The 25,642-nt window shown below is 49.6% G+C and overlaps 2 protein-coding genes across 10 annotated transcripts in view; one reads left to right on the forward strand and one right to left on the reverse strand.

The window, feature by feature from the left end:
- Positions 1 to 19,942, forward strand: part of GGACT (gamma-glutamylamine cyclotransferase) — a 55,764-nt gene extending 35,822 nt beyond the window's left edge. For 4 of the 6 annotated variants that reach the window (XM_010368508.2, XM_010368510.2, XM_010368509.1 and 1 more), the window contains exon 3: positions 18,897 to 19,942. In XM_010368508.2, coding sequence (XP_010366810.1) covers positions 18,907 to 19,368 — 462 coding nt within the window. In that variant the 5' untranslated portion in view covers positions 18,897 to 18,906 and the 3' untranslated portion in view covers positions 19,369 to 19,942. Of the gene's footprint in view, positions 1 to 13,208; positions 13,485 to 17,829; positions 17,958 to 18,896 lie in introns of those variants that run through there. The other 2 variants (XM_030921952.1, XM_030921954.1) reach the window with 2 other exon arrangements.
- Positions 19,943 to 21,072: 1,130 nt separating this feature from the next.
- The window catches only part of PCCA (propionyl-CoA carboxylase subunit alpha), a 450,132-nt gene continuing 445,562 nt past the window's right edge, over positions 21,073 to 25,642 (reverse strand). For all 4 annotated transcript variants that reach the window (XM_030921949.1, XM_030921950.1, XM_010368513.2 and 1 more), the window contains 2 exons: positions 23,711 to 23,788; positions 21,073 to 21,405 (listed from right to left, as the gene is read on the reverse strand). In XM_030921949.1, the coding sequence (XP_030777809.1) occupies positions 21,337 to 21,405; positions 23,711 to 23,788 (147 nt within the window). In that variant the 3' untranslated portion in view covers positions 21,073 to 21,336. The remainder of the gene's footprint in view (positions 21,406 to 23,710; positions 23,789 to 25,642) is intronic.

Consider the following 25,642-nt stretch of genomic DNA (forward strand, 5'->3'; position numbering starts at 1 on the left):
TCCATGCTATTTTGGTGAACCCGCGTTCACATTTTTGCTGTGCATCTGCCTGGGAGTGGAATTGCTGGTCCTTGGGGACACACAGGCTCAGCTTTCCTAAAACTGCCACACAGTCTTCCCCGGGGATTCACTGCACGATATTTTAAAACCCAGATCTTACCACGCACCTCCCAGGCGTAATACCCTTGAATGGCTCTCCTCACACAGAAGCCGAAATCTGGCTCCATAAGATACCATGGAAGGCCCTTGGAGGCCCGGGCCCTGCCTTGCCCTGCCCGCTGGCATGAGTACTGTTCCCCCAACAGCCCACCATCCCCTCTGCTCAGGTCCTCCCCCACTCCCCAGCCACCCGCCGCCTGGCCTGCCTGCTCCTGGGTATCCCCAGAGGCTCTGCTGCTTGCCTGGGTCGCCCTCTCCTGCAGGACACTTGACACCTGGTCCTGATGTGGGACTCATTGTCCCCACTGCAGAGCGCCCTCTCATCAGCACTCAGCATCTCTGCTGCTCCACCAGGCTGCAGCTTTTTAAGAACAAGGACTGCTGCTTTTTCTGTCTTTGGATGCCTGGCCCGTCGTAGACGCTCAGTACCTCATGAAGGAATGGCCTGTCAGCCAGCCTGGACGTCCTGAGCACTGGGCACAAACGTTAAGTGGCTGGCAGGCACTCCTTGCCTTAGAAAACCTTTACATCTAGCTTTGGTTTTTAAAGTTGGAAAGAAAAGGACTCAAAGCACAGCCCCTTGCACAGGAACAATAGGTGGGGATTGGTAACAAGGCTCATCACAGGTCACCGTCTTTACATCTCAGAATGGTAGTGTTTGCTGGGAGAACCAGATAGAGCTTCAGTCTTTTCTTCAACTGAGAACCTCCCCGTCTGTTTCTCCTGGTTGACCACAGAGTATGTTGGGGGACGGCGTGTGGATTTTGGATCAAGCCCCGGCTTAAATCCAGCCCATTCCATGTAACAGCTTTGCTGTGTCAGTTAAATAACTCGTCTGAGCCTCAGTTTCCCATGTGTGGGATGGGACAGTAACACCTGACTTGTCATGGGGCTGTTGGAGGCCCAGTTTGTGAATTCCTCATTTCCCCAGGAGAGAACAAAATCAGTTCCTGAAGAGCCCCTGACAGCCGCCATCCAGTGAATTTTCTTCTCTCCTGGGGAAATGAGAAATTCATAGAGCAAGTTTCCACCAGGCTTTGTCTTCCCAAGAGATCTCGCCTGGCCCACACTCGAAGCTTGCCCTGCGCACGGCTGGAGGAAGGGTCAAGGGCCCCTCAGGTGCGGGTAGCTATAGAGCCAGCATGGTCTGGAGGGAGCGTGCCCACAGGGAGCTACCCTGGCCAGGCAGCCCCTCCTTTCCTTCCTGGATGCTAGGCCAGGGGAGGAGGTATAGCCTACCTCTCTGTACTGGTCTTGCCCCCTCTGAGAGATGGGGACCTGCTCCCTAAGGAATTGCCTTTAGATGGGGGCAGAGGGAAGGGAGAGAAATTCCTTAACCTGAAAATAAGTGAAACCTTGTTATAGTAAAACAACGCCAAGTTTGCATGAATTTTAAAGAAAAACCCCAAACATCCAAGGGATGGGAGCAGCTTCTTTGGGCAGCTGTGCTCTGCTCCTCAGCCCTCCTCTGCCTGGGCACAGGTGCTCCCTGGACAGCACAGCCTGGGGGTCCTGGATTTTAGGGGACCCATTCAAAGGACCAGTAAAGAGTTGAACATTTTTAAGGTGCTGCTTAGCTATTTTGTGGTTACTGAAGCATGGCCCGCTTGGAGAAATCCCTTTTTCCTTCTTTTCTGGGAAGTTCCTGGGAGCCGAGTAAAGTCAGTACCAGTTCCGGCAGGTGGGAAGAGGCTAGTGGCCTCCTCACCTTGTCACGGGCACTGGTCCCTCCCTGAGGAAAAAGTTTTCTTGGCTTGGACAGCTTAGGGGCAGAGAGGAGAGCATCCTTGGTTTTATCGTCTCTGTTTATATATACATTATGGATTTGTTGTTGTTGTTTTTTAATTAAGAAAGTAGTTTTGGATGAGAGAAATGACAACACTTTTACATACCCCTCCCAAAAAAGTCAAATGCCTCACATGTGTGAGCTGTTCGATTCAGAAAATGGCTGAGTAAACACGATTTCAGCTTCATAACTGAAAGAAAGAACACTGTAAATCTGGGGGGAAAACAACTCCATAATGAAAAACAAAGCGGCTGTTCTGCTGTTTCTGAAGCAAGTGGATTGGAGAGAGAGCCTCAGCTGGAGGAGCCCCGCTCTCCCTAATAACCACACGGCAGCAGGTGGGGCTTTGCACGTTTTCCTGACGCATTCCGCTGTCTCGGGAGTGGTCCGTGCGTGGGCATTTAAGTGTTTTTTCAGAAGCCGAGTATATACCCAAACGTGCTTTTAAATAGTATCTAGGGTCCTGGGATCCACCCCTAACACTGGGGAGACCAAGGAGTTGTAAACCCAAAGACTGGCGTGTTTGGCTGCAGCCTGGCCTGGCTTTCGTCAGCGGTTTCTGGCTATAATGGAGCTTTTAAAAGTGAGTTGTTTATTGTTTTTTTTTGTTTGTTTGTTTGTTTTTGAGACGGAGTCTCGCTCTGCCGCCCAGGCTGGAGTGCAGTGGCCAGATCTCAGCTCACTGCAAGCTCCGCCTTCCGGGTTCACGCCATTCTCCTGCCTCAGCCTCCCGAGTAGCTGGGACTACAGGCGCCCGCCACCTCGCCCGGCTAGTTTTTTGTATTTTTTTAGTAGAGACGGGGTTTCACCGTATTAGCCAGGATGGTCTCGATCTCCTGACCTCGTGATCCGCCCGTCTCGGCCTCCCAAAGTGCTGGGATTACAGGCTTGAGCCACCGCGCCCGGCCTGTTTTTTTGTTTTTTTTTTTTTTTTTTTTTTTTTTTTTGTGAGGGTATAGTGTATAATCAGCTTGGATTTAATTCATTCAGTGCATCCAGTTTCTTTAGAAGGGCCAGTCCCTCCAGCTCAGTGCCTTTTTCTGGAAGTTTTGGCCTCAGAATTCAGGCTGCCGCCAGCACACAGTGGCCAGCCGTGCGTTTAGGACTCACAGGAATGTGGCAGATGGACCCACTCTGTGCAGGGGGTGTAGAAGCTCGCTCAGGACAGCCCTGAATTGCCTCCCCCGCTCCCTTCTTCCTTGTAGTTCAGTCTTCGCTCTCAGCCATTTTAATTGAATTTAACTTGGGGTAACTATACAAGCACTGAAAGGATTTGAATGCTTTGGGAACAAGATAATTCATACAAAAAACTTAATCAGGCTTAATTTTGAGTTCTATGCTTTTATCTTTAAAGATGTTTTGTTTTCAATGTGTGAAAATGGCATCGTGCGTGTGCGTCCACGTGTGTTGGGGATGAGGCCTCATATCTTTGGGCGCGCTGACGTAAGCAGTGGACTTTTCTAGAGTTGCTTTCCTTTCCTTTGTCTGCCACCTCCGGCTACATGATCTCCAGGTAGTCAGCATCTTTTTGGAGGGTTTAAACTGGTTTTAATAATGTTCTTAGCAAAAGGTGATGCGGAAGCAAGCCTGTTATTGCTACCGAAAGGAGTCCTGCCTTACAGAGCCCACTGGAGGCAGAGTCTGGCTGGGCCTGGACCCAGCTCCCTGCCGCTGGCACAGCAGACCAGGTGGCTACAATACAACTTGTTGCCCAGTTTTCAGTGGCATGTGGGGTTCCTATTAGCTCCTGATTTCATGTTTCTGGGCAGTGGGATGTGGGGCCCTGGCTGGCAGTGCCAACCAGCAGCGAGCCCTAGGTTAGGATGATACTGTGCTGGTTTGGAGTGGACAGATGTGCAGGTAGGGCCACATGGGTGGCTGTTTGTTTATTTATTGAGACAGAGTTTCACTCTTGTTGCCCAGGCTGGAGTGCAATGGCGCAATCTCGGCTCACTGCAACCTCCGCCTCCCAGGTTCAAGCGATTCTCCTGCCTCAGCCTCCTGGAGTAGCTGGGATTACAGGCACCCACCACATTTGGCTAATTTTGTATTTTTAGTAGAGACGGGGCTTCACCATCTTAGGCTGGTTTCGAACTCCTGACCTCAGGTGATCCTCCCGCCTCAGCCTCTCAAAGTGCCAGTATTACAGGCATGAGCCCTTGCTCCCGGTTCATGGGTGGTGGTTTCTAAGCTATGCTCAGGCTCCATGCATAGTGGAGGTGGCATTCCTAGGGATTTTAAATTTGACATCTTGCAGTTGTATTTGGTGGTTATCTTTGAAGTATTCTCTGAAATACTTTGACTAATTCATGCTGATGCATCTATTCTGCTCCACGATGTTGGGTGGTGGCCTCCCTGGTTGGCTCTCCTGTGGACCCTGTGTCCCCTGGATGTCCCTGCAGTCTATCCCACTCTGTTGTGGCTTTGCCTTGCTTGGCCTGGGTCAGGAGGGCCTCTTCCTAGATGTTTGACAGGAGTGTGGCTTTGACCTCTGTTTATCAGCTCTCAGTTCTTAAATTTTTTTAATTTTAAATTTTAAGGGCACATGATAATTGTTCATGTTTATGGGGATCTCACTATTTTTGTACCTACTATGTCCAGTCCCTCTCCAGGGACTTGATCTTCCCGAAGCAACCAGATGGCTGAGCTGCTAAATACAGGGTGCACTGGCCCAGGCCTTGCCGGGCCCCACCTGCATTTTAATTTCTATTTCTTCACTCTGAAGTAGGTTTAACTTCTTATTCTTATATATTCTTATCCTTCTAGAATACTGTCAGCAAACCTAGAGAAGAGAATGACTGTGATATTTTGTAATTGTTTTGTGCTTCTTCTAACTCAAAGTTGGATTCTCTACTTCTCACTTAAGAAGGCAAAACAGTGATATAAAACTATGTTCATCAATACAACCTTAAGATATTTCTGAAAAACAGAACACTAATGTATATTTTATTCCTGTTTCAAACTCAAAGTATTTCTAGCCCAAAGGTTCCAAATGAAAAGCAGCCATGCTCTAGAAAAATGAACAGCAGAAAGGCACAGGTGGCATTCCCAGGCCTCCCCTGCCTTCTGCCGGAGTTGAAACAGTCCAGACCTTTGGGAGCACACAAGGTAGACAAAAAGTTGCCTGCCATCAGCCAGGCCTGGGTGTCCTATTTAACAAGCGGAGAGTGGGCTGGGACAAGCCACAGATTCTTGGCTTTTCCCAGCTGCCCGGGGTTTTGCTGCCCCAGGCAGAATAAACATATTTTGAGCAACTGCCAGCGTGTGATTGCTGCACCGTCTTCCAGCAGGCCTGGAAAAATACTCTAAAAGGCAAACTGTTTGCTCTGTTTCTTCGTGGGAACTCACTGCTTAGTCAGCAGCTGGTGTGCATGGGACCCTGGGTGGGCAGAGAAAGCCCTGGTCTCCACCCCAGTGCCCAGGCCTGCAGGGATTACAGCCACCTCATGCCTCCGGGCCTGCTCGACCTTGACCCTACTGGCAGAGATGGCTTGTTCTTGTCTTGTTTTATTGACTGTCTCCAGAAAACAAGTGAGTGGAAGGGAAGCCAGCACAAACCTGTAGAAATGCGTTGGACAGGCTTGGGCGCTTGTGGAAACCCTAACGATGAGGAGCTCCAGCTTCTGATTCGGGGCTGTGAAGCCTGCTGAGCTCCGACGAGAACACACACGAGTGACAGTAAGTGCAGACCAGGCCTGCACAGGACCGGCCTGCCTCCTGTGAGCTCATTCAGTCTTGTTTTTAGGTCACCTTTTTTGAGGTATAATTTACATACAACAAAATCCACAGATTAACTGCATAGATAGGTCAATGATTTTGACAAATGTATCCCCCATGGAACCACTGCACAATCAGCATAAAGAACATTTCCATCTCCCCAGAGGGTCCTGTGTCCCTGGTAGCGAGTACCCCACCCCCTCTGGTCTGGGTGCTGTCCCTGGAGGTGAGTTTTGCAGGTTCATTGTCAGTGGCTGCAATGGGGGCTGAAGCTCGCCCCGTGCCATCCCGCCTGTCTTCTCTGCACATCCCGCTTCTGCCCTGCTCCCCCGGCCTGGTCTGAGAGTCTGGAGACCTGGTTCTCTTGTGGGAAGGAAGAGGTGGCAGAGCCAGCACCGAATCCAGGGCCTGTGAATGTGCCCCCAGGGCTGTGTTGGAACCTGTGGAGTTTGAGAGACAAGGAGAACCTGAAAGATTCCTAACAGCCCGAAGGCCCACGGTGCCTCTTTGGGAATCTGGGCTGAGCGGGATGACCCCTTGGCTTCCTGCAGTATTTATGAAGTGCCTACTGCATGCGCCGGACCATGCCAGATGACATAGGGGGGTGAAAGGAAGCGAAGGCAAGACCTCGCCCTCGAGGAGCTGTGGTTTAGAGGCGTGAGGATGGGCCATGCGACGTCCTTGCTCGAAAAGCAAGAAAAGGCGCGGTCAAGGGACCTAGAAGAGGCAGCAGCCCTTTCCTCTGCTGACTTGCAGCTCAGCCTCTCAACTTGGCGTGGAGGGTTTTAGTTGTTAAAAGCTAAACATTATTTTATTACATATTCCATATTTATTTATTTATTCAGAGACAGGGTCTCACTCGGAGGCCCAAGCTGGGTGCAGTGGTGAGATCATGGCTTACTGCAGTCTCGACTTCCTGGGCTCATGTGATCCTCCTACTTCAGCCTCCCAAAATGCTGGGATTACAGGTATGAGCCATGGCACTCAGTGGCTGACAGACTGAGCCACGGCACCCAAGTCTATTTATTACAGAATTCTCAGCATGGAGCTTTTCATTCATCTTTATATTGTGCGATATCAGTTTTAAGTTTCAGTGCATGTATTCGATGCATTTAACTCGTGAAATCACAGAAATGACAGTTTTCATAACTTACACATGCATTTTTTTTTTTTAATGAGATGGAGTCTTGCCCTGTCACCCAGGCTGGAGTGCAGTGGCGTGATCTTGGCTCACGGCAAGCTCTGCCTCCTGGGTTCCCGCCATTCTCCTGCCTCAGCCTCCCGAGTAGCTGGGACTACAGGCGCCCGCCACCACGCCCGGCCAATTTTGTATTTTTAGTAGAGATGGGGTTTCACCATGTTGGCCAGGATGGTCTCGATCTCCAAACCTCGTGATCTGCCTGCCTTGGCCTCCCAAAGTGCTGGGATTACAGGCGTGACCCACCGTGCCCATCTCTTTCATTCTTATAAAAAAATTAACTTTTTCATCTCTTGAGGTACACATATTCTACCAACACTGTCTGCCTTTACCTACTGATGATGGAGGAGAGCGGAGGGAAAGGCACTCTGGGTGGCCTGGCAGGTTGTGCTGGCTTTCTGTGTCATTTTCCAAGTATGTGGTTGGCTGACGTGCGGGTAGGAAGGGACATTATGGGACCTCTGGTGTCTGAATTCTCCGAACCCTTACTTTCTTCTGCAGGGGGAACAGATTCTGCTTGCAGTGGGAAGGGCAGCAGCTCACCCAAGCCTCACCCTAATGCCGGAACCCCCTACAGCCTGGGTCCACCACGATCCCACGCTCCTGGGCTCTTTGCTCACGGGAGTGCTGTGTTATCCAGCAGGCTTTGCTTCACTTACAAAATACAAAGACAAAATCGGGAATTTCAGGATAGTGGCAGCTTCTCAGTGCCAATTCCATGGCACATGCCAGGCAGGCAGCCCGGGGTGTGCTTAATAAACCCTGAGGGCACCTTCTAGATTCAGGTGGCCACGGTGGACGTGGCCGGAGCCTGGTATGAGGGGCAGCCCAGGCCACTGGCTGCCTGGGACCCTGGAGTGGTTGGGGGCAGTGAGGAGGTACCCTCCTCCAGGGGCCGTGGAGGTCAAGGAGGAGGTGTGAAGGCTCTGCTACCCTTGCCTGGGTCACCTTGTTTGTGAGTCATCTCTGCCCCAGCTTACCCATCTGCAAAATGGGGGAGAAGCTGGGAGTGCAGTGACCTGACCATGTGGTTTGGAGCACCAGATGGAGAATGTAAGTGAAGCATTTGGCATGGGGTGGGCATGGAGTCAGGGCTGTCCCATGGGGGCAGCGTTGATCCCCTGTGAGGCGCAGGTAGATCCAGCAAGTGGAGCCAGGTTCCTGAGGCCATCCCCGCAGGTTGAGGGCCCTGTGTGATGAGATTGACGGCATGTGTTCCTGGCTCTGGCTCCTGCTGCCGGCCTCCGCTACACCTTCTGAGCGTCCCACGAGGAGGCAGCAGGGGCTGGCAGCACCTCTGGTCCTGCTGCCGCGCCTGGAATTTGGGGCCATGGCCCTGGCTGGTCCATCCTGCCTGTTTGCATAGAGCTCATTACCTGGCCTGGCATCTTGGGATTTTCCAGCAATTCCTTTCCATACTTGAAGCAGACATGGGAATGCAGGGGACGGTCATGTCTGCATTGTTGGTCACTGAACATTTTAAAGGTGGCAACACAATTGCCTTTAAAGTGATGTGGCATGAAAAAAATCGTTATTTATATTTGGCATGGCCAAAGAGTAAAAACTCAAGGGATGGTTGCTGAGGAGCGTTCAGGGGGCCCGGGGTGGCATCAGGGACCAAGTGTCTGTTTGATTTCACAGACCTGTGAGTGTTCAGTGTCTTGAGCGAACCGTGGAGAGGAGACCCTGGCCTCTGATTTCAAAGGCGCCAGCGTTTTACCGGGGCCTGTGCAGATAATGGAAGAAAGGTGTTTTGCCAGGGACTTTTCCGGGGTATGCAGTGGGGCTGGTGAGGGGTCTGCCTTAGCAGGAAGCCCTTGCCTTTGCTGTAAAGAAACCAGCAAGCGACAAAATGAAAGCATCAAAGAGCCAACAGGATGCGGCCCGAGCCCTCCCTGGCACGTCGCCCCGAGCCGCGCGGGGAAGAGTGACCTTAGGGACCACCTCACGCGCACAGGCCAGACGCAGGTTCAAAGTTCAAGGCATTTTGTTTTTTCACCTGTTTCCTACAGTTCTAAGAAACTTCTGAAGAATTAATGTGTAACTATATCAGACACTCGGCGTTTTCTCCAGGGAAAATAATGTTACAATGCGGGGAGGGGAGGGGAAGTGGCTACTTGATGAGACACAAGAAGGTTTCCATAAAATAAGAAAAACCCTCTCTAGGGGAAACGTGCACAACATCGCATGTGCTTCTTACTCCGTTTCCACTATGTAGAATGGCTGCGTTTGCTCAGGACTGGCGCAGTGTGTGGCTGCTGGTGGTCACAGAAGGACTAGGGCAGCAGTTGGTGTCCTTGAAACCAGGGTACAGCTGTGATCGCCATGGCCTTCGTGAGTCTGGTGGGCCCAGGATCTGCTGGGGCCAATTTTGACACAAGATGTTGAATGACAAAAGCAAATTAATGCAGCAAATGTAAAGACAGAGATGGGTTCTTTGCCAGGCCATCTTCTGGACCAGGAGTTTATGATTCTGAAACTGTTTTCTCCCTGGCCAGTGGCAGAGCCCCTCTGGCAGGGGCCTGAGCTTCATGCTACCCAAGTCCAAATCATTTTACTTTTTTCTAACAAAGTCTTAACTTGCCAAATGGCAGTATGCATTGTTAGTGGCTTGATTTATCATGTGGAGAAAACAGATGCTTTGACATGATCACGTACAGATTTTACTAACATTTCCTCCTGTCATGAAATTTTCATATATATTAGGAATATTTTCTTGAGGCATCTTTTTATAAAGGTGGTTTTTATGTTAGACGCTGGTTATGTTAGAAGCTGGTGTTGGCCGGGCGTGGTGGCTCACGCCTGTAACCCCAGCACTTTGGGAGGCTGAAGTGGGTGGATCACAAGGTCAAGAGTTCGAGACCAGCCTGGCCAATATGGTGAACCCCCCCCCCCCCCGTCTCTACTAAAAGTACAAAAATTAGCCAGGCGTGGTGGCGGGCATCTATAGTCCCAGCTACTCAGGAGGCTGAGGCAAGAGAATCGCTTGAACCCAGGAGGCAGAGCTTGCAGTGAGCCGAGAGCACATCACTGCACTCCAGCCTGGGCGAGAAAACGAGACTCCGTCTCAAAAAGAAGCCGGTGTCTATTTAAAGATCCTTTTGTAAATTAAGAGTTAAACACGAGCCCTTTCCTTGTTCGGTTCACCTGGTCTGCGTGTGCATGCTTTTAAATGTGTACCAGGCATATGAGGTGGTTGTGATTTGTAAACTATCATCATAAACTCTTAAATCCTGCCTTTTACACTCTTACCACCAGGTGGCTAAGAAAAAAAATCAAGCAAGAAAAAAATCTAACAGTTATGCAAAGGACTCGTAATCACTTTCAAGTTTTGCTTTAGTGGTGAAATATGAAACTATAGATGGACTGCACTTCAAGGAGAACTGCTGAATAAGTGACAGGCATTTCAGGCAGCGTCCATCCAGATGGACAGCTCATGAGTCTTCTTATTTTCTCAAATATTGGCAATGGGAAACTAGATTTCGTTGAACTAAAGCTTTTGGAGACTCTGAGCCTGTTCCACCTCTGTGCTGTCCCCTGGATGTCACGATTGTCCAGGCCAGTTAGTTAGGTTTGGGACACAGATTCAGCTTTGGCCTCTTGGATTTCCAGAATGGAAGATGCCTGAATCCTGACCATAGCAGCAGGCCACCCTTATCCTTAACACATCAGCATCAGGGAACGACATCTGCAGAGATGTTCAGTGCCCTCAGAATTGGCTCTAGGAACCCCCAAAGTAAAATTCTCCAAACTGACGTTAATGTCTCATGCATGTCTTTCTTTGATTCTGTGTATTAACGGTAAGATGCTATAAGGAAATCCATGCACGAGGGATGATGGCGTGGCAAGCTGAAACACACTTTTTAGATTTACTTTTGTGGACTGGATCTGTTAGAGTAAGGCCAGCATCCTAGGGCACAAACCGTGCTCTCCCCGACATTTCCACAGCGTCATGAAGGACGATCTTGTCCCATGAAACAAACCCCACCATCTCCTTGCTGGTGGGTCAGCGGCTGCTCTGCCTCTCCTGTGCACCCTGGGTCGCTCTTCAGTTCTCTAACTTAATAACTTGGACCGGCAGCCTCTTGGTTGTACACCATTTTATTCTTCATTCGCTTTTCTGATTCAAAGTGAACCTGAGTGCCTTAATCCTCTAAGGGGAATTAATTGCTTGTTTCAGTGCTTAACTCTGATCCTGGCTCAGTCCCCATGGGGACAAGTTTCTTCCTGTTAGGATCTGCGGGTGTTGTTCTAAACACAATCAGAAAGGTAATGAAGTTTTTCTTATGACAGAAGCCAGAAATGCAGGCTATTTTCTTTTCTGTTGCATAAGGAGTGTTCTCTAACTTTATATTATGAAGGGGATACTATTGAACTCAATACATAAAATGTAGAAAATTTTAGTTGGTCATTCTAGCAGGCTGGATTACTTCCTAGAAATGAAGGTTAACTTTTATTGCCTGGTTTTCTTTTACGGAAATAAGCTATTTATCTTCCGCAGAAAACAGTTACTGAACTGATTTTCCAGAGTTGGAATTAACCTTCTATGTATGGCCTAATCACCATCATTTCTACGTAATGTCACCCTCCCAAGCATTTTTCTTGGTTTTGGAAAATCATTAAGGCCACAGCCACTACTCGATATGCCTGATGCCGCTCCCACTTATAGGTGTTCATTTTTATTTTTTATGGGGCTTCATTGAGAAGACTATAGCTAGTTGGTATTTCTAGAAGATCTTGATAAAGGATGGAGTTAGGTGGAGACCTGAGGAGGGAGCAGGATAAGGAAGGGCCAAGGGAAAGAAGGAAATCCACATTCATCAGGTGCTCATGTCCGCCCGGCACAGTCGGCAGTCAGTGGAGGGTAACTCTTTGGGGTAAACAGGAGGAAACGGAAGCTCAGGGACTTGAAATCACTTCCCCAAAGTGCTCAGGGGTGCAGGCAGGAATTCAAGTCAGGCCTGTTGTGGCACAGTGGATTGTTTGATACTCGCCATGTACTCTGTCTCTAAATGCCCGTCTACAGAATTGAGGTTGCCTTTCCTGATGCTGGCTCTGCAAGGGCTGGGCTCACACTGTGTCTGATGCAACAGGACTGACTTGGGGGCAATTATTTCACATTAAAGTAGAGACCAAGAGAAATATTTGTTTTAATCTGGAAAAACCCAGATGGCTCGCCTACAGCTGTTTCTAACCATTACTCATTAAACCAAGCCCTTACATTTTATCTAAGACTCTGACTCTAACCCTGTGCCATGGGGGGGGGGAAAAAAAACTAGCATGGTGAGAGGGGGCAGGGTTGAAGACACAGTAACATGTGGCTCTCAGAAGGTGGCATCCCCTTCTGCAGTGGCAGTGTCACCCCTCCCAGCCTGGCCCAGGGGCCTGGTGCACCCAAAGAGGAGCCCGACATTCTCCCAGCCAGAATGAATCACAGGCATGTTCTCCTGTGGTTCTGAGAGGCATCTGGCCAGTGTCATAGACTTTTCATGTGTCCTGTTGGTTGTGATCCTCACAGCAGCCCTTGGAGATTGGCTGAATATGAGACAAGAAACAAGAGTACAAGGAGATGAGAAGCTCAAAAAACAACAAACAACAAACAAAACCCGAAGCTAGCAGAAGGAAAGAAACAGTAATGATTAGAGCAGAGATAAACAAAAGAGAGAATTTTAAACAACAGAGAAAATCAGTTAAACTAAGAGTTGGCTGTTTGAAAAGACTAACAAAATTGACAGACCTTTAACTTAAATAAAAAGAGAGAAAAGAGCTAAATAACTAAAACCAGAAACGGGCGAGAAAACATTGTGTCCTACAGAACAACACATCTTGCAGAAATAAAAAGACCAAGAGAATATTATGGACAATTATGCCAAATTGTCTAACCTAGATGAAATGGACAAATTCCTAGAAAGACACAACCTACCAAGACTCAACAGACCTACAACTAGTAAAGAGACTGAAGCAGCAGTCAATTTCCCCAAAAAGAAAAGCCCAGGACCAGATGGCTTCACTGGTAAATTCTACCAAACATTTACAGAATTCACACCAGTCCTCCTGAAACTCCTCTAAAGAATGAAAAAGAAGGAACATTTCAGTGTTGAGCATGAACCTGATACTAAGGCCAAAGACACTCCAAGAAAGAAAACTACAGACTAATATTCTTGATGAAGATTGATGCCAAAATCCTAAACAACACACTAGCAAACAGAGTTCAACAACACATTGAAAGGATTATATGCAAAGGCCAAGTGGGATTTATTCCTGGAACGCAAGGATGTTTCAATATAAGAAAATCAATCAGTGTAATACACCACATTCACAGCATGAAGGAAAACACACAGTCACTTCAACTGATACAGAAAAAGCATTTGACAAGATTCAACACAACTTCATGATTAAAACCACTCAACAAAGGAACAGAAGGAAATTACCTCAACCTCATAAAGGCAGTATGTGAAAAGCCCACAGCTAACATGATGCTCAGTGATGCCAGAATGAAAGCTTTTCTTCTAAGATCAGGAACAAGAAAAGGATGCTGCTTTCATCACTTCTGTTGAACATAGTCCTGGGAGTCCTAGCTGGAGCAATCAGGCAAGAAAAATTTAAAAGGCATCCAAATCGGAGGTAAGAAGTAAAATTAACTCCGTTTGTAAACAATATGGTCCTGTATAGAAAACATAAAAATTCCACCTTAAAACTTTTAGAACTAATAAGCAAATTCAGCAAAGTTGCAGGAGACAAAATTCATACAAATAATTATTGCATTTTTATATATTTAATAAGCAATCTGAAAAGACAAACTATTCCATTTACAATAGCATCAAAAAGAATAAAATACTTAGGAATAAACTTAACCAAGCAGGCAAGATGTGTGCACTGAAAAGTACAACACATTTCTGAAAGCAATTAAAGAGGACACATATAAATGGAAAGACATCCCATATTCATGGATTGGAAGACAATATTGTTAAGATGTCAATACTACCTAAAGTGATCTACAGATTAATGCAATCCTTTAATGCAGAAAGAGGAAAACCCAATCCAAAAATTTATATGGAAATAACAAAGGACCTTAAATAGACAGTGTGATCCTGAAAAAGAACAGTGTTGGAGGTCTCATACTTCCTGACTTCAAAACTTACCGTCAAGTGATAGTAATCAAAATAGCATGGAACAGGAATTCCTCCTCATCTGTGGTTTTGCTTTCCATGGTTATTGTTTAATGGGTACGAAGTTTCAGTTTCACAAGATGGAAAGGTGCTGGAGACCTTTTTCACAACTCAAATATACTTAACACTACTGAACACTTAAAAATAGTTATGATAAATTTTATGTGTATTTTATCACAATTTTTTAAACTCCACAAATTAAAAAAGAGGAAATACAGAGAAGGATTTGGTTTATCAGATAAAATTTAAAACAAGTAGGGAACAAAAGCATAGGGAAGTGTAGGGTCCTTTGCAAACCATCTCTGCCATTGCAGAGCCTGAGTCCTACACCATACTTGACAGGGTCACCTCCCTTGGGCCTTGGGGTCAGTGCAAGTGACAGAGCCAGAAAGGCTCTTGGAGTCCAGCAGGCCCAGGTTCAGTTCCTGCTGCGGCCTCTCACCAGCTCCGGGCCAGAGCCCTCATCTTAGTTTCTTCATCTGTTGAATGAAGATAATACCACCTACTTTATAGAGTTGACAGCATTAACTAAACTGAGATGACACAAGCTACTTAGTGCAGGGCCCAGTACACCCAGGTAACCTCGGCCGTGCTGTAAGCAAGGTCCCAGAAGTCCTTGCTGGGGATTAGCCCGCTTCAGAAACACCATCCTCCAAGACACTCTTCTCCTCCTACCTCTCTCCTAAGCCTGTTCGTCCACTCTTGGATGAAATATTTTTCTTCCTTTGCAGTTGAATCCCTGGAAGAGTGAAAACAATGACCATTGCATGTCAAGTACCTGCTCTGTCCTTGGCATCTTACAACTCTATTCCAAAGTCAGTGCTTCTTCCATAGCACTGTTCTCACTTCTTTCCATTTTGCAAGTTCTGAGCCTGGCGGCAGTCTCCCTGCCTGAGTGGACGGTGCCACCCCCTCTTACTGAGGGAGCGGTTTCTGAGGGAGAGCGCCTGTGCTGTGCGGCTGTCTCCCACAAGGTGCCCTTTGACAAGTCTGTCTTCTGTCTCCCCCTCAATGCCACTGTGGCTTCATGGAGTCTCACTGCATGCCCAGCGCTTAGCACAGGGCGTCCCTGCACGGCAGCGTTGTTCCCTGCATGGCTGTGTTAGGCTTCCCTTTTCCTGCGAGTGCTGCCTCGTCTTTCCTTCCTCTAGTCTCAGCAGCAGGAAGAGCAAGTCCTTTCTCTGCCTCTCCGCTGCCTGGCTCCTTCAGCTATCACCAGCCATCCGCCCTACCCAGCCCTCACTCTGGTGCCACAATTGCTACTTTCCTGGCTTCTTCACGGGGACCTGACATACCCTTGAGTCTCCTATACCTGAAGGAAACCTCCTCGCCATCCTTCTAAGCAAGCAGTTTCTGTCTCGTCACCTCCTTTTGTTTTGTTTTTTTGAGACAGAGTCTTGCTCTGTCCCCCAGGCTGGAGTACAGTGGTGTGATCTCGGCTCACTGCAAGCTCTGCCTCCCGGGCTCACGCCATTCTCCTGCCTCAGGCTCCCGAGTAGCTGGGACTACAGGCGCCCGCCACCCCGCCCGGCTAATTTTTTTGTATTTTTAGTAGAGACGGGGTTTCACTGTGTTAGCCAGGATGGTCTCGATCTCCTGACCTCGTGATCTGCCCGCCTCGGCCTCCCAAAGTGCTGGGATCACAGGCGTGAGCCACCGCGCCCGGCCTGGCTTGTCACTTCCTTTCTGGCTCACGTCAAGTCTTGCAAAGAGGAAGGGGCCAGGGCTGGCAGTACAGCAAAAGAGAAGACAGGGAGGACAGGCTCTGTGTCCAGCTTCCTCCTAAATGCTACTCAAACGACCCACAAGGACAGTGGAGGAAAGCGGGTCTGGCCCAAAACTGTGATGAGTCTGTTGGGAGGATGGCGGGATGTGGTAGGAGAGCCAAAGGTCAGGCTTTACAGTGATGGCAGCAGCAGCACACGCTACATGTCAACAGACCACACAGGACCATATGTGCTGGTAACCCACTGCAGTCTCCGAGGCAGGCTGCTACTGTGACTTCAGTTTACAGTTGAGGAAGCTGAGGCACAGAGAGGTTATATGATCTGCCTAAAGTCACACAGTTAAAGTCTGTGCTTTAGAACCACTATGCTCACCCACTTTTTGAGCAGAAAAGCAAGATATGATTTAAGACATCAAGAAGTAGCAGTGTAAGTAACAATACGGAGATAAATGCCGAACACAACAGTTAAAAGCCTTAAAAGTGTTGCCTCCAGGGAGTGGAAAGGGGTAAGAAACTTCATTTTTCTTACAAAGCGATCTATTGACATGGACACATGCCATTTTGAAAAACTGGATCAGGGAAAGCCAGACAGGCACTGGCTGTGGAGAGCTGGTCTGCAGTGTGCCTACGGCCCTGCCGGGCTGGCTGGTCCTAGATCGCCACCAGCCTGGGACTCGGCTTCCTCACCTGCAGGCACTGGACTGAATGGTTCCAAGTTCCCTTCTGGCTCTTCACGTTCTAGCAACAAACAAGACCAGTGATTTAGAGAACACGTGTGTTATAACGACAACCAGACAGAGTGATGCAACAGACTAAGTAGGCCCTGCCTACTACTCCTGCCCCTCCAGGTCAGGCGCTGGCGGGGGCAGGAGCCACCTGGATGAGGGGGGAGAGGGTGCAGGAGTTGAGGTGGGAGAGTTGAGTCTGCAGCAGGAGATTAACAAGGACCCTCTGGGTGGTGCACTGGGGACAGACCCCAGGGGAACAAAGAAGACAGGGGTGCAGGCAGGCATTGGGGGAGGAGAGCAGAGTGGGAGACGTGGCAAGGAAATGCTGATGAGTCTCGCTAGGGGCTGCTGGGATGTAGGTGAGGGGAGGGATGTGAGTCCTTCCAAATGCTGAGTCCCCAAGGCAGCTGCACAGCAGGATCCAGACCATCATGGCCCCCCAGGTGCTCGTGTTTTGGGATGGCAGCCGCTTCCATCCAGTGCCCTCTCCAGACACCAGCGCTGCTCTCAGCCGGTGCCTTTTGTCATTTTCTCGTACACCCCCGCTCCGTTTCCCCAGCAGCTGAGTCCTGGCAATTTCAGGCCTGAGCACTTGCCTCTTCTCTTCCCTCAGCACCGTCCTACCCCAGGCTCTCCTTAATTCATCTCAACTTTCCTATCCCAGCATGTCCCCAGGTCTAATCTGTGTCCCCACCCCTGGCTAGGGTGTCCCAGGACTATCACATGGCCAGGCCCACAGGGCACACATATCTAGCTAGCCTTGTGTTTTTCCCATGACCACACCTTTCCTAGGGCAATGTGCCTGAAATCTGGGGAACACTGATGTCACACAGGCTGGCGACAGAACCAAGAGGCAGCAGACATGCCTCTTGAGCAAAACAAGGCCTAGAGCCCCCCAGAGCAGCTCTTGTTTGCTGAGAAGAAAACAAGTCCCATGAGTTCAGTGTGACTTCTTCAGGGTCCACTTGTCCACAATTGGTGGCAAATGCCAGTGTCCGGGGCCATTTCTGGCGGGTCACGAGCCACTGCTGGTACCTGGACAGCTGCATTTCTTGTTTTCCTGCACCTGCAATCCCGTCTGCAAAGCCCATCTCAAGGAGTCGCCGCACAGGCTGACACCTCATGGCAGGGGCACACAGGGCAACGGAGCGAGGGGCCGGGAAGAGCAGCCGCCACCCCTGTAATGTTCATTTCCATTTTTGTTTGAGTCACTTTCACGCAAATCACTTCTGTCCTTATGTAACAGTCTGTGGCCCAGACCCAGGCAAGTGGTAAATGTTTATCTTCACGCTGGAGCCAAGATCTCTGCGGGGAGTCCCATGAAGCACCACTGCCCTCTAAGACCTTGGAAAGGGAAACAGCAGAAGGTGTGGGTGCTGGAGCTCCGCTGGGTCACACTGCCAGCACCCAGATGGGAACTCAGTGCTGAAACCTGGGTTCTCTCTGCAGCTGGATAACAGGTGGTTACAAAAGTGTATGTATTTTTTTGGCTTATTTCTAATTTTAATAGTTATTGGCAATTTTCAAAGTCCTTTAAGAAACATTGAAAATTGCTCAAGAAAATGGCAGTTCTGCAGGGCTCAGGTAGCAGGGCAGGCTGTTGAGACAGGTTTGACAGACTGTCCTAATGAAAGGAGTGCCTTTTCCCAGAACAGCAGCTCTAGAGGGCGGCGGCCTTGCCTGGAACCTCCGCAACTTCCGCGCCCGCCGCACAAGGGCTGAGAACAGTGAGGTAGGGGCTCTGCTGGGCTCAAGAACAGGGGTAGTTGCTCACCTGGACAGGGTGTGTCTGGGAGGGCCGTGCTAGGACCTGGACAGAGCGTCTTCTGGCCTTGAGCTGCTACGATGGGGGTAGAGGGTTGAGAGGGGTGGAGGCTGGTGCCCTCAGGGAGTTGGGGAGGCTGCCGCAGTCAGCAGGTCAGGACCGTGTTCCTGGGAGAAGGGTGGCCTGTGCAGGCGAGGCAGGGTTGCCGCTGCAGGGCTGAGGAGCATCAGTCCATCCAGGTGGCGCGGGGAGGCTGAGGGCGCGGTCCTCCTGCCTAGAACGCAGGTGTCCTGTCTGCTACAGACACATCAAGGAAGTTGCCAATGTGTGCCCCTTTCTCTAGCATAGGGATTGGCAAACGACACCATGTCCACCGGTTAGAGCCGACCTGGTGCCCGTTTGTGAACAGCCCACAAGCTAGGAATGGCTTTGACATGTTTAAATGGACAAAAGTCAAAATATCTCATGATGTGTTAACACTGTAGGCCATTCTCATCTGCGTCGGAAAGTAACGCCTTATCTGAGCACAGCCAGGCGCATTCAAGTGGTACGGGCTGTGACCCGCAGAGGGGAGCGGCCCCAGTGCAGGCTCTCGGGGCGGGAGCCGCGGCCCCAGGTGCTGACATGTGGCTTTTCCTCTCCCCGCAGCTCTGCCTGGATGGCCCTCGTCTTCCTGTACGGCACCTTGAAGCGGGGTCAGCCCAACCACAGGGTCCTGCGGGACAGCGCCCACGGCTCCGCAGCCTTTCGGGCGCGCGGCCGCACACTAGACCCCTACCCGCTGGTGATCGCTGGGGAGCACAACATCCCGTGGCTGCTGCACCTGCCTGGCTCGGGGCGCCGCGTGGAGGGTGAGGTCTACGCGGTAGATGAGCGGATGCTGCGCTTCCTGGACGACTTCGAGAGTTGCCCGGCCCTGTACCAGCGCACGGCCTTGCGGGTACAGCTGCTGGAGGAGGGGGCCCCGGGCGCGGAGGAGCCACCGGTGCCCAACACGGTGCAGTGCTTCGTGTACAGCAGGGCCACCTTCCCCCCGGAGTGGGCCCAGCTCCCGCACCACGACAGCTACGACTCCGAGGGGCCGCACGGGCTGCGCTACAACCCCCGGGAGAACAGATAAAGGGGGGCAGGCAGGGTGGGCCTATGCCTGAGAGCCCTGGGGCTCCAAGATGTGCCCAGCCCATGCTGGGTGAAGGCGGAAGCAGAACAGGGCCTTTTCCAACGAATCAGCGGGAAAAGGAACCAAAGTTTCAGTGGCAGCTGATTTTACAAGTAATGTTGACACACAAATAGCAAGGTAGTTCCCTCCCGTCTTTCCACCTGGTAAGAAAAATTCAGAATTTTAATATCCCTAAATGACATTTAGAGAACTCGTGTTATGCCTAATTCTTCTGCTCTTCTTCTTGTGTTTTTTGCTGTTTGCTCAGCTTTGAGCTCAAGATAATATTTAGGATCAATGTAAAGACTTGGTGTTGCAGCTAGATTTTAGCAGCCCTATTATACTGATTCTGGCCTGTAGCCCCTGAGAAAGCTGATTTTACACAGCTGGGTAGATATTTGTAAAGAAGGTCCACAGGGCAAGCATGCTGTATATCAGAGTGCGTACAGCACCATTCTTCATAATTTTCAGATCAAGCTTCACAGCAGATATTAAAGATTATTTAAATTTGAAGTTGATGTTTTGGGAAATCAAATATAAAAGTGTTGGTACTGTGTTTGACCCCCGCTTCTTTGGTATACTTATTTGGTAGAAGGTTCTCTACATTCTGATCTAGCAAAATAATGAACACCCACTTGCCGGTAGACACAGCTGAGCACCCAGACTTCAAGTGCAAGTTTATCTCAGCTCAGATCTCAGCTCAGATCTCAGCAGCCAGGCCCGGTCCCTGGCCCTGCCCCTGAAGGGAGAGCATTTGGGGGTGGTCCTTTCAGAGAAGAGCCAACGCGTTAGTAATTTGTTCTTCAGGCCTGACAGAAGCTTCGCTTCCAAATACAAACAGCACTTAAAATAATTTTAGCAAGGCACGAAGTACCAATTACTACCCACCTCCATCTGATAATTGTCAGCATCGATTCAACTCGATGCACGGCTCTTTGCTTCTGCTTCCCAGCAAAGTCTGAAATGTATTCCAAGAATTTCAGAACGGAATGAAAATGCAGCTGCTGTGATCCTTAGTAACCTCTTTCTCTGCTGGGAGAGCTCACTTACTCTTCAACTTAATGGTAGACTGTGATTGCTAACTGCATCTGGCACAAAAACATGATCATTATTTTTAGCTTCTTTTGCTTAATTGGAAACTTGCTTCACAAAAAAACACAAAAAGGCTAGGAGGGGTCTCAGCTGATGAGTTCGTGGCAGCCCTGTGCTTGACGGGGTGGGTGACGCAGCCCAAGCTCCCTGCAACTGCCCTGGCTTGTGCAATGGGGAAGGGACCAGGCAGCATGCTCATCCTCAAAATAGTGCAGACAGCACCCCCGCCAACATGGAAGCTTCAAGGTGACCTCCAGGAAGGTGACCTCCAGGGGGTCAGCCATCAACACTACACCCACATAGAGACACAGCAGGAAAAGGATTGCCAAAATCTGCATTTGCAGTCTCTGGTCCTTAGGAAGTTAGGAAAATCAGCACCAGGAGTGAGGGCCTCGCTTCCAGAAGAAGTAAGGCAATCAGATGAAAAAATGGCAAGTGCTAATTTAATAAAGCAAGGCAAATAACTGACATTTATGTCAATCTTTTAAAAGGATCACAAAGAAATGCTAGTAGTCTACTGGCAGAGGCTGTTGCCTATGTGTACACTGTCTTCAAAGAAAGGGCAAACTAATATTTAGACAAATGCTCAGTTTGATTGATTTAATTTTGATACTAGGAAATCTCACAGAAGTACAAATCATATGTACAAGTATTTATATCAGTGAAAATTTCCATTGGTGATTTTTTGGCAGAATATTGGACTTGACTCTGGAATAAATGACGACGTAAACGTAGCTGCACAGGGGTGCTCCTGTAAAATGCTTGAATCAATCGTGTGTGAAAGCATCACACAAATGGCTAATTAAATTGGGTGATGACTGAAAGGATATAAATCCTTCATTCCAGCTCCACGAGCAGATCCCCTTCTCCAACTGTGTCTCCAGCTTGACAGTGCACAGATTTCACCTTGAATTTTAAAAAATGCAGGGGGAGGGGAGAGTAAGAATTAGTAACCAGAACCAGGAGGCGGCAGGCTCCTAATCCATTTCTAGAAATGCACAGTCCTGCAGGCCCAGCAGCACAGGCACACGCCACCCCACCGGAGCCCAGCTAAGGGACCCTGGTGAACAGGGAGGCGCCATGGTGGCTGTGGCTCACCCTTCCCTTCTCCCGTCTCCTCTGTCCTCGGAACCCTCACAGTGGCTGGTCTGAGGGCTGCTCTCCGGGGCACTTGTGCACTCTGGCTCCTCGCGCTGGGCACCCTCAGGTCTAGGCGGGCTCTTCACTGCCCGGTGAGTTCTAACCCCCAGCCTCCCTTCTCTGTGGTTTTAGATTGTGGAAATGTTCTCCGAGAATTAATGGAACATTTAGTGTAAAAGAAAAAAAAAGGAACAAAACACACGACAGTCAGATCAACTGCTGAGTAAGAGGAGGACCTCCCTAGCCTGGGCAGCACCTTCCTTCTGAAGGGAAATGGAGTCCTTGGCAGGTGGGGCTGTGCGGTCGTCCTTTCCGGCACCATGGGTGTGTGGAACTGTCCCTTTTTGCCCTACCGGTTTCGGTCAATCTTTATCAAGTTTTGCTTTCCCAAATTTGTATTCTGACTTAAAATTAGCAAGGAGGGGGTTAAGGTGGGGAAGAGACAGTCATTTGACTTCTTGGAGGCTCTTGCTTGGGCCTGAAAATGAACAATGGGTTAGAACTAATCGGCCACTGCAGACGCTACTTGGACTGAAGAGGCTGCTTTCCACGATGTTCCTGCCTCCATTTAGCAGCCCTACTAGAGGACGCAGTGTTAGTGATGCTGCGATGACCAGAGTAGAGAATGTTTCCTTTGTGAACTTTCTCTCTGGGAGGAAAAATGGCCTCGCAGGTAGGAACCAGGGCCTGCTACTTTGCACAGGGGCTTCGGGCCACTTCTGCTCTTCCTGGCTGGGTTGGAACTGAGAGGCCTGGGGATGGGGAGAGGTGAACAGAATGCACAAGAAGGCTCCAACCAGGAGGGCCAAGGGAGACCCAGGCCACGAGGACAGGAAACCCACTAACGCATGGCGCCACACCCCTTCAGGGAACTGAGGCCAAGTTCATTTCTGCATTAGCACCTCAGACCCGCAGCACAGGGCCCTTGGCATGCGGCGGACACACGTTCTCGGTCCCCCACAACTAGGCCAAGTTCTCATCACGGATGGATGTCATGATGCTAGGGCAGCACAAATGTTAAATCCCAAAGAACGGATACAAATTTTTATACGAACAGAAACCAACATTTTCTTGTTCACTTTTTAAAAAAAGTAATTTAGAAAGAATTCCTTAAAACACCAAATCATGCCATTCTACTCTCCATACCCCACCAACATGGGGCAGCTGTCCACACCCCTCCAGACTGGCTGGCTGGGCTCAGGAGCCCCTGGCATCCACCTGGGCCTCTGTTCTCCCAGCCGGGACCAGGCATGACATCCCCGCCGCCCCTTCTCCGAGAATCCGTTTCACTGCCTTCTGCAGTGACAGAGCATGAGACAGAGGTTGTGTCTCTCTGATGCAAACCTGGTTAGGAACTGATGGATCTCTCTGCACCTGATGTCCCCAAGGCATGGCCACATGCAAAACACGGCCAGCCTTGCGCTTGCTTCCAATCATGCTTCACCATGCAGACACTTCCAAACCAAAACGGCCCTCAGATAGGGATCATTTACCCACTAATGGCATCTTTTTTAGTCTTTTTAGTCACAGGAAGAATAATGAAGTTATTGCTTAAAAGGACTTTTCTGTTTTCTTCAAGAAAAAAAAATACACTTGAGTTTTCACTATTAATGAATTTCAGTACTAATGGAGATTCTTTTTTTCTCCCTAAATAATTAAGTCCCACATGTACATGGGGTTTCGGCTCCTCTTGATCTGCAACTGAATTGTTCTCTTTGTAGAGAAATTGTCTTGAAGAGTTATATTAATTTTTGCAATCTGTAAAACCGTTTCCTGCTGTGTCACCTAAGTCTCAGATAACTAACTGCCTCCAAGACAGATGTAAACATTAAAAATTAAAGACCCCTTAATTTGAAAGACATTAAGGTGAAGAACAATTGTTCTCTGACTACCTGAACATAATGCAGACTTTTTTGGAAGGCACGCTCTCCACGAGGCAGGGACGCATCAGGGCAGAATGGCAGAAGCTCCCAATCCTAATGTCCTCTGTAGAAGCGACCACCCACGATTCAGAGGTGGGTGTTCCTCCATCACAAGGCCAGCCTGGGCTGACGGGGACTTGGGGACTTACCGTGCCAGTTTTCCCAGCTGTCATACTATTCTGCATTTTCATGGCTTCAATCACACAAATTTCTTGACCTTCTGCTACCTGGAAACAAAAAAAGGGCAAAAGTTTTAAGAGCAATTCTAATTTTGCAGTGACGCTTAGGAATGAAGCCGCCGAGAAATCCTTTGTCAAATGCCCCAAAATATGTGCCTATGAACAGCAGCAACGTCTCTAATTAGTTTCCTATTCCAAGCTCATCTTTAGGAACAGTAAAGAAACACCATTCTCTCTCCCATAAAGTCCTTGTTGGAAAAAAAAAATCCCTGGCCCTGGAGAACTGGGGACCCTGGCTGTGGGGCCTACCCTGGGGATCTCTGAGCCTGGCTCTGCCACTAACAGAGGTGCTGGGAAGTGGGAATGTTTTCCACTTGCCTAAAATGTCCAGAATAGGCAAATCTCTACAGACAGACTCGAGGCTGCCTGGGGTTGAAGAGGGAAGGGGAGTCACTGCTGAAGGGTACAGGGTTTCCTTTGAGAGTGATAAAAAATGTTCCAAAATTGATTGTGGTGACAGCTACAGAAGTCTGAATTGACTGAAACCACTGAATTGTACATTTTAAAGGGCTAAATTGTATGTGAATTACATCTCAGTATAGCTGTTACCCAAAAAAAACAAAAAAAAAAAAAGAAAAGAAAAAAAAGCCCCACCAAATATACACATTTCTGTCTACAGTTCCGGGGAGCTGGGAACAGCTCAGGCCTGGCGCCGTGAGGACCACTGGTCCCATCCTCTGCAAGACACAGCAAGTACCCACAACGAGGCACAAGGCAGCTTCCGGAAAGCCCCTCCTGACACGGGAATGACTTCCAGAGCTATACGCGCTCCACGCTCGGAGACTGGGAGCGCCCACGGGCCCTTGCTCAGACTGCGTTCAGAGCTTGCCTTTCATTCTGCGGGGAAGCCAGGCTGAGCTGGGTGTAAGCCCACTGGGGTCAAGCCTGAGGCTTCCCTGCAGGAGTTAGCAGGGAACCATGCCGTGCACTCACTCCGCTCTGCCTAGATGGGTCAGCATCCTGAGCCTGCCAGGTTTTTCTTCTGCTTTTGTGAAAAAGGGCCTCCCAGTCTTTGAAACGGGCAAGTCCAAGTTCCTAGGGCAATGGCTATGTGGTATGGGTAGGTGTCCTGGCATGGGGCTCCTGGCCCTTCACACCACTGTGGCCATATTTGTCTAATGCCACAGAAGCGCCTAGAGAATGTTCTTTCCTGAAATCCCCAGATGATCTCCAATCCCCCTCTGGGCCCCCCGTGTGGCGCAAGCTGTCTTGCTGGCACACTGGAGCGCCTGAGCCCGATGTACTCTTTTCCTCTGCTGTTCAGGTGATGGGCTGCTTTTTCCTGGCACAGAAATATAGGAAGAGAGACGATGCCAAGGCTTCGGCGCTGGCATGGAGGAGAGACACCGCGCTGAGGAGCTGGGCCTGGAAGCACTGCCCGCGCTGCCCTTTTTGATTCATTTTCACCTGGCATCTGCATTCCAGGGAGAGCGAAGAGCCAGCCTCGAGGGCTGTTTGCAGGGGACAGGAGGGGCAGTGCAGAGACAATGCAGAGGCCCCCCTCGGGGGGTCAGAACAGTCGCTCCCTCCAGTCGGCATTTTAGAGCCTTTTTTCTCTCTTCAAAGGCAGGCAGAGACCAGGGAAGCCAGGAGCAAGTCCGGTTCACTGCAGCGCACCTGCCAGCCAGCTCCACACAGGGGACCCTGGAAGCTTGGCTGTGTCCTCTTAGAAGCTGGACTCACTGCGATCGACTCTGACCCAGGACTGAGCACTCAGGCAACAGGACTGGGGGCTCTCTGGGAAATGGATCCGAGACTCAACAGAACATAGTAGAAATGCCATCCAAAAATGAGGAATCCACCCTCCCTCTCTGGGCACTGTGCTCTCTCCAGGTGGAGGAG

This window comes from Rhinopithecus roxellana, chromosome 18 (genome assembly GCF_007565055.1).
Source record: "Rhinopithecus roxellana isolate Shanxi Qingling chromosome 18, ASM756505v1, whole genome shotgun sequence".
NCBI lineage: Eukaryota > Metazoa > Chordata > Mammalia > Primates > Cercopithecidae > Rhinopithecus > Rhinopithecus roxellana.